The following is an 8,752-nucleotide window of genomic DNA, read 5'->3' as shown; positions in this document are numbered from 1 at the left end:
ATTATTTCGTGAATTGGACCAATTCGATTGAATCTGTTCTCGAGTCAACACCTCACTAATTCAAATGATTCAGTCAAAGCAAGTCTCCAGTTAACAAACTCAAAATGATCCAACTGGGAGATCTTCTGAGCTTAAGTGCTCATTTTAGGTTCTATTCTTATAAATGAAAATCCTATTTATGTCAAAACTGTCAGTTGTTTGTGAACTAAATTTGCTGTAAAAGGGTGAGCTGTTTAAGCTGTTTCATTAAGTATGAAATGCTTAATGTAGACATCAGGACATGTCCAGATAGCACAGGTATGCTGCAAGATTCTGGAAAGCATCTGCTGTCTACTAACATCTGATAGACATCTTTAAGGTCAGTTTTACATACATTCTAAATCTTAAACATCTTAAAGACATTTTCTAAACATTTATTTGACATCTGACAGGAAACGCTCTATAGGCGTATTGTGGATGATCAAACACTCTAAAAAATACGTCTTCCAGATGTAAATACAAATAGACGTCTCCATGATGTACGTGTGCTATCAAGTCTGAACGGGGAATGTTTTGGGTAAAAATAAAAATACCGCAAATTATGCTCATGCATCTTCCACATTCAAATGATGTAAAACTAATGTTTGTAGCGTTCTTACAATGTTACAATTAAATTCTATATTAGTGCTCAATTCAAGCCTGTAGAAATGAAAGCGTAAAAATCAATGTTATAAAATTAAGTAAAATTACTCAACTTTTCTGATACTGGTGTTCCCATAATGCACTGGGCCTTGAATAATTAATGATGTTGATTTTTCACTGTTTCCCAGCTGTATTTACACTGTTTTATCATTGCTTTTGTTGTTAGGATTAGTAACTTGCTATTTTGTGACATTTGGAGTTCATTTTCTACTCACAATGACTCATTCAAACACAAAAATGATCCTGTTACTGTCATTGTGTATTGTCTACCAAGTATTGAGGTCTCTGTGTTCAAATGTCATGTGACTTCTGCTATAAATATTGTGTCTTGCACATCTATTGTATTCATTACTTAGATGTTTTCGAGTAAAGCATATACTTTAACATATGGTTTAAGTCGACGTTTTATAGTTTGAGTGAAATGTGTTGCAAAAGAAACTTCAACTAAATAGATGTTACTCAACCTTTTACTAGCCAAGTTAAAATCACTTGTTTTCTTTGTTAACAAGTTAAGTAACTTAGTTTCACTTAACTTAGTTAAGTAGACTTTACTTAAAAATATGTGTGCAAAAACTTTCCTAAGAAAAACTAAGTAAATTTTACTTCTTTCTTTTTTTTCAATGAGTAAGCCTATCAGTGTATAACAAGTTTTGTTAATAAAATAAAAGGTTTTCTGAAAGCAACTTGCACTGACATATCTTAAAATATGTCAATGCCATTGTTTTGTCTCAAGATGCACATCAGTATTGTCTAAGGCTTTTTTCTAAGACACATTTATAAAATCTACTTAAATGCCCTAAGGCCTAATCCTGGTTTAGTCTTAGCCCTGTCTGTGGAACATAGATATATAATGGCCTGCCATTAAGTTTCTGCATAATCTTCCTTATTGGCTAAGTGTCGCTAGTTGACAACTCACAATAAGCTGTAACCTATTTTAGCTATATGTATAGCTACATTATTTATAAAATTGCACAATAGATAAACATTCATCAATCAGTACTTTTTACTTTTAATACTAAAGTAGGCCTATAATAAAAATAAAGTATACATTTGCACTTTTACTCAAGAAAAATTGAAAATAAGTAGCCTACTTAATACTTTTACTGGAGTAATGGGTAGCTATCTGTATTTTTACTCAAGCACTAGATTTGTGTTCTTCGTCCACCACTGATTATATTAAATTATATTATATGATATTATATTATATGATATTATATGATATTATATTATATTATATTATATTATATTATATTATATTATATTATATTATATTATATTATATTATATTATATTATATTATATTATATTATATTATACAATTGTAACTTTCAATTGTAGAATGTGAAGTGAAATATATTACTAAAAAAATGTACATAAAAATAATTCTAAACACATTCAAAATTTGAGAACGATCCATAGGAGCGCACTTAAGGACTTTTATTTTGGCATTAGTTTGTTCACCGGTAATGACGCTTGCAGTGTTGCTTTCTCTTGGGCTCGTGTGGGATAAATTAGCCCTGCAAAAGACAAGAGCTATGGCGTAATTTTATGTTACCATTTAGTTTATTTTCGCTAATAACGAGCACGGAATATATTGAATGACCGTTATTTAAACTATCCGTTTTTTTTTTTAAATAGTAACGTTATATGGTTAAAGCGTGCATGTTGAAGGCTTGAAGCTCAAGAGCCTTGAAGCCTTACAGCATGACATTTTAAAGTTCGACCAAAGTCATTTGATTTTGGACACACAAGTTACTTCTGTGTAGAGAAGGAAGGACAGTGTTAGGAGACATGATGCTGAGCGCTTTCAGACTGACAGTGAGAGTGTCTTCAGCGGTTCAGAGAGCCTGTCAGTGTCCAGCTAACGTTAGAGCTCTGCACTCGAGCCCTGTGCTCTGGGCAGGACACAACAAATGGTCCAAAGTGAAGGACATTAAAATACCCAAAGATGCTGCTCGAGCCCGTATGATTGCTAAGTTCACCATGATGATTAGGATTGCAGTCAGAGGTGAATGCATTAGATTTTACTAAAAAAATGGCCATTATCCAATCTGCCACTAACCAACAAGTACTGTAATACCATGGTATTCTTAAGTGTTTTTTTTTTAAACCATGTAAAGAACATTATAATGACCCTGGTATACAGATGACCCTGGTATAATCACTAATCACAATGCTGAGATGACCCTGTGCTTGTGTTTCAGAGGGAGGACCCAATCCAGAATTTAATGTTGCATTGGCACAACTTCTAGAGCAGTGTCGGAACAAGAATCTTCCGAAAGCCACCGTAGAAGGAGCTATAAAAGGAGCTGTAAGGCAGATTTTACCATTCTAAATAATACTATATACATTTCTTTATATATATATATATATATATATATATATATATATATATATATATATATCATGATTAAGAAATGTAGGTTTTCACCCTCATAGTTAATTTTTTGCCAATGCATGCTTGAATTTGTGTTTATATATATAACATAGTATATAAGATTCTACATGTATGCTGCATTTATTTGATGATAATACAGTAAAAACAGTAATGTGTGAAATAATAGAGTCTACAATTTGAATATATTTTAAAATGTCATTGATTCCTGTGATCAAAGCTGAATTTTCAGCATAATTAATCCAGTCTTCAGTGTCACGTGATCCTTCAGAAATCATTCTAATATTCTGATTTGTTGCTCAAGGAACTTTTCTGATTATTATCAATGTTGAAAACAATTTTTGCTGTTTAACATTTTTGTGTAAACTGTGCTACAGTACCATTCAAAGGTTTGTGGTAAGTACTTTTTTTTTTTTTTAAGAAAAGAAATGTATACTTTTATTCAGCAAGGACGCATTAAATTGAACAAAAAAAGTCAGTAAAGACATTTATAATGTTACAATAGATTTATATTTTAAATGCTAGGCTATTCATTTAAACATTGTATTCAAAAAATAATCCTGGGGGGAATATGTATTCTGGTTATATGTATTAGGCAGCAAAAATAGTTTTCAACATTGATAATAATATTAAATGTTTCTTTAGAACCAAATCAGCAAATAAGAATGATTTCTGAAGGATCACGTGAGATTGAAGACTGGAGTAAGGATGCTGAAAACTCAACGTTGCCATCAGAGCAATAAATTGCATTTTAAAAATATATTAAAAAAGGAAAACAGTTATTTAACTCACCTAGATACCGTTCTGTTTGTTTCCATAAAGCAATCGCTAGAAAATAAAATCTTTCAAAAATTTCTTTTTCAAAAATTTTCTATTCAGTTAATCATGCATTGATGAAATGTTAGCATTAACTGCAACTCTTTTGTCTTTTTTAATGTATAATAGAAGTCAAAACCAGGAGTACAGTGTCTTTATGAGGCCACAGGACCGGGCGGGTGCACGCTACTCATTGAGGTTTTGACTGACAACAACACACGATCCCACGGTGAACTCAAACGTATCATGACGAAACATGGGTTAGTAATGATGAGTTGTGTAGATAATAAGATATAAGTAGATGTATGGTATATATGTGTAGTTTTACAGACCGGGCTTTGATTAAGCCACAATTAGGCCTTAGTTCAATAAGGACATTAAACTAGCTTTTATAAACATGCCTTAGAAAAAAACATTACTGATGTGCATCTTGAGACAAATCAACAGCACTTTTCACTGTTTGTCCACAGCGGGGCGCTGTGTGAAGGAGCGCGCCGTAATTTTGACAGGAAAGGTATTGTGGCAGCATCCAGAGATGGGATCTCCTCTGAGAAAGCTCTAGAACTGGCCATTGAGGCGGGAGCTGAAGATGTGCAGGAGACAGAGGATGAAGAGGAGAGACCCATACTACAGGTCTGAGCACTCTCTCTCAACTGGATTGTACAAAATACAGAATTTAAGCATTTAAATCTGCCTTCAAATTCATTAGTGTGAATTTGAATTTCCTAGGCAAACATGTTCCAAAAGGATGGAAGTTTAAATTGGATTTACAGGAAGAGGAGTTTGATCATTTATTAATTCACAACAGTCACAAAACAAAGGAAGTTGTAGTTTTATAACAAATTGACTATGATAAATGTGGAATGCATGGTTTAATTAAATCTGATCAGTCAAGAAACAATGATTTTGAACAATAATACTGTCAAAATAATAAACAGCCATCAAGTAAGATTTTATTTTTGCTTTTAAATCACAAAAATTTCCAACACATTCTTTTCATATAAATTTATAAAAACTAAATTTGATCATTATATTGACGCCAGGTCAATTAAATATTATACGATTTGAAAATTAAATACAAATCGCTATTTGTGGCATTTTATACATTGATTACCAAAGACCCCCTGTGGTGAAAATCAAGTTTTTAACATTATTTATGTCTATGGGGTGACAAATCATGTGCAAATTCATAAGTCAACACCATTGCTGAGTATTTTCTCCTTAAAACTGCAGTGAACCAAAGAAAGTCTCAAAAACACAGCTTGAAACTGCTTTTCCACAGTGAAGCACAAGAACACCTTTAAGAAGGGACAGGAAAAATAGGGTACATATAGCAATATAGCTGATGAATTATGTATATGATGTTACGATGTTGTGATTAACTATTATGCCTTTCTCTACTGAATTTCTATGATGTTCAAAGTGTTTCTAAGGATGCTGATTTTTTAGAAGGCAGCTGACTGACTTTGAGATGGTGAATGTGGAGAATGTGTAACATTAGAAACACATTATTAGCTGTTAATGTAGTCTAGCAAAAGGCTAATCATTACTGTTATGTGTCTGACGTTGTAGAGATCGATACATAATACGCATTACCATTCTGATACATCTGATACATAGACAACCCTGTATAATTCACTCTTCCTCTTCTTCTTCTGAATCAGTTTCTGGTTCAAACCAATATTTCCACTTGCCATTGTGTAGAGTGGTTTACTACAGCTGACCCATTGACTGGAGGCCGGAACTAATTTGTATATTCAGAGATTTTTATTTCAGTGACGTTATACTGTATACCTCCTGTTTACATATTGCCAGTAATTAGAGGATTGTGTAGAATTTATCAGGAGAAATTGTCTCAATTATTAATAACCATCTGTCCCTTTCAGTTTGTCTGTGACATGACGTCAATGAAGGCTGTGCGGAATGCTCTGGAAAGTCTGGGCATTCGCACACTGTCATCCGGACTGGAGTTTGTTCCTCACACACCCTCTATCCTGACTCAGACTCAGCTAGAGACAGCGTTCTCCCTGCTGGAGGCTGTCAATGACTGCCCTGATGTGGTCCGGGTATGGGATAACATCCACGCACAGAACTAGTGTTCACTGTACTGTAAGTCACAGATAGATGGACTAATTAATGATCTACATGCCTTAAGAGCAACTGGAACAAAATGACCTGCTTGGCCAAATTTGATTGGACTTTACTTGGATTTATTGTGTGATGATTAAATGCTTGATTGACCTTGTTGATATATCTTCATCATGGCAATAAAGACGACATATTAGTCACAGATGCAGTGCCGGCCCGAGCCTTTTGGGGGCCCTAAGCAGAATTTGATTTGGGGGCCCCCTCCCAACACGCGGAGTCACCTGTGCTTTGCTTGATGATTATTGACACAATGTCACTCTATAATGTTACATTATAAATTAATACAATGAGGTTATGTATCAATACAAAATAAATACTTAATAAAAAATAGATATACTTAAATAAAAATGTTTTAACTTTTTCTTTACTCTTTTACTAACTCTTTGAAACTTCTGAAAACAAATTGTCACAAAACATATATTATAATTTGCAAAATATCCTCCAACGTTTTGCAACACTTTGCAGTTTGAATGATGTCTTGTGTGAACATGACGGAGTATGTTTTTATGTTTCCACTGTTCGATCGCGTCCGCGCCTCACACACACACACACACACACACACACACACAGACAGACACACACACACACAACATAGCATTGCAATGATATCGCAGCCTGTTCGTTATAGCCGTAATAAAATATAATAAAAAAAATAGTCAACCTAACATATAAAAATTACACTGCTCTGTTTAAATAGTCAGTAGTAGCCTAATTCGTACCATTCAGCGCTGCGCAGCGTAAGCACCACTCCACTGTGATGTTTCCAAGCACATTTTTGCGCATGTGAAGAGAATGATTTTTTCCCTCGATTGGATTTCAAGCACATTTTTGCGCATGTGAAGAGAATTATTTTTTTCTTCGATATTGGAACGTGGGTGAAGTACAAAGAAGCCTATAATAAAGAATAGTTTGCCATCCAAATCCATCGCGAATGTTTAAACATTTTGATTCTAATGAGAGAGATACGTGAGCCCAACGCCGCTTTCACTTTCGCTTTAAATTAATTCGTTTTGGCTTGTTTATAGTTATTTTTTATCCTTGTTCTGTTCTGAATATCATTAAACTTAAAGGATAAATCATTGATCAAATCAAATTTTTGTGACATGGCTTAACATTACCATGACTTTTCGCACGAATTGTCTGTGCACGCAAGGTTATGCGCATGACTCAAACACTGGCAGTCACTGCACCAGTTGTAGGCAGTACTGATCATGAAATCAGAATTTTCTTGTCTTGAATTATTAATCCATTCATTCATTTATGTCTTTTGTTTAAGTTAATTAATATGTAAAAAAAAAAAAAACTCGCTTGGGGGGCCCCCTGGTGGCGAGGGGGCCCCAAGCAGCCGCTTAGTTCGCTTATGCCTCGGGCCGGCCCTGCACAGATGTGCATCATTTTGAGTAGCATTATAAACTGAATGTTGTGATCATAAAACTTTTGTTATAAGTTAAGATTAGACACCAATCACAATTGAATATCGGAAAATAATTTACTGTATTTTTGAAAATCAGTTCTGTATAAAAAGAGCTAGAAAGGCAACTTGCAATGACTTTTTCCCAGAATCTGAGAAAAAAGGAAAAACAAAGCTGCTCTATGCAAATGTTTATTGAACAGTGAGAATCAGGGTCAGGAATTAATCGTGGCTTGGGGCAAAAATGACAGTGAATGAAAGTGAAAAAAAAAACTGCCCCAGATATTTAAAATTCGGGCTGAATTTCTCATTTAAACATTTGATAGTTTTCTTAATATTCTTGGCCTGTATAGTTATGGGTTTAGTACCTCAGCAAAGACACTGTATTAATATCTGTATTCGCTGTTTCAGAGATGAATGTTGTTGGATGTATTACTACTATGAATTGGTTTTTGATGAGCTAATGGGGAAAAAATCCAAATAATTCCAAAACCTGACACCACGTGTTTTGAAATGACATCAAAACCTATAACACTGGAATCAGACAATTATTTCAAATGTATTCTAGCAGAGCGCATGGGCTTGGAGCCAGAGGGGCGTAAGTGGCTTTTGACAAACTTTACAGGAGAGACAAAACAAAATTTTGACCACACTTCAATCACCTGTATTATTAACCTTAAACCACAAACATTGCAACCACAGGCATACTTACATGCATGAGTATTTGAGTAATAAACTTATGGCATATTAACACAATGTCAAAATTAAAATAAAAAAATATGTCAAAAAACGTCAGATAAGCCTTTTTGGCACCAAACATGTCCAAGTCTTCTATGGACATATTGGGCGTATCTGCTGAACAATGCAGAAAATAATTGGTCAAAAGGGGAATTGATTGAGTAATTAACATTTGAATAACACCTTTAACAAGTAATTAATTTTCATTTAACTCATTAATTTATTTATTTTTTCTCATTTCACTTTTCCATTCTGAGCATCTGCTGAACAGTAATAAAAGTCACTGAACTTGCTAAACACACTTCTGATTGGCAATTCATGAGTTGTTCAATTAATTTCATTACATTCATTCATTTTTTTTCAAATACTCTATACAATTGGCAGTTCTCTTGTGTTCTTTTTACTCATTTCACTTTTCTTATTTGTTCAACCATTTCAATTACTCTGAGTCTATTCATTGGCCACATCCAAAGAATCATGTCGCGTCTTATTTGCTTTTCTGTTCACTAGTTTTTTTTTAGTTCTACTCACTGTCCACTGTCAGAGCATTGTAAAACTCTGCG

At 33.9% G+C, this 8,752-nt stretch overlaps 1 protein-coding gene across 1 annotated transcript; it reads left to right on the top strand.

Annotated features, from left to right (window-relative positions):
* The first annotated feature begins 2,136 nt into the window (after positions 1–2,136).
* On the top strand, positions 2,137–6,672 carry taco1 (translational activator of mitochondrially encoded cytochrome c oxidase I). Its single transcript, XM_081392370.1, has 5 exons — positions 2,137–2,689; positions 2,886–2,992; positions 4,022–4,152; positions 4,363–4,525; positions 5,779–6,672. The coding sequence occupies exons 1-5, from the start codon at positions 2,473–2,475 to the stop codon at positions 5,986–5,988; spliced, it is 828 nt and encodes a 275-aa protein (XP_081248496.1). The 5' UTR covers positions 2,137–2,472; the 3' UTR covers positions 5,989–6,672.
* The last annotated feature ends 2,080 nt before the right edge of the window (positions 6,673–8,752 follow it).

The sequence above is a fragment of the Scardinius erythrophthalmus genome (genome assembly GCF_964197995.2).
Source record: "Scardinius erythrophthalmus genome assembly, chromosome: 18".
Taxonomy (NCBI): Eukaryota; Metazoa; Chordata; class Actinopteri; order Cypriniformes; family Leuciscidae; genus Scardinius; species Scardinius erythrophthalmus.
Note: the sequence above shows the minus strand (reverse complement) of the source record. Positions and strands in the feature narration are given on the sequence as shown.

What these genes read in the sequence shown, in the direction of transcription:
- taco1 (XM_081392370.1), top strand. Translation starts at nt 2,473, where the DNA reads ATGATGCTGAGCGCTTTCAGACTGACAGTGAGAGTGTCTTCAGCGGTT. An exon ending in GATTAGGATTGCAGTCAGAG is followed by an intron (nt 2,690 to 2,885) that starts GTGAATGCATTA and finishes CTTGTGTTTCAG; the next exon opens with AGGGAGGACCCAATCCAGAA. An exon ending in CGTATCATGACGAAACATGG is followed by an intron (nt 4,153 to 4,362) that starts GTTAGTAATGAT and finishes GTTTGTCCACAG; the next exon opens with CGGGGCGCTGTGTGAAGGAG.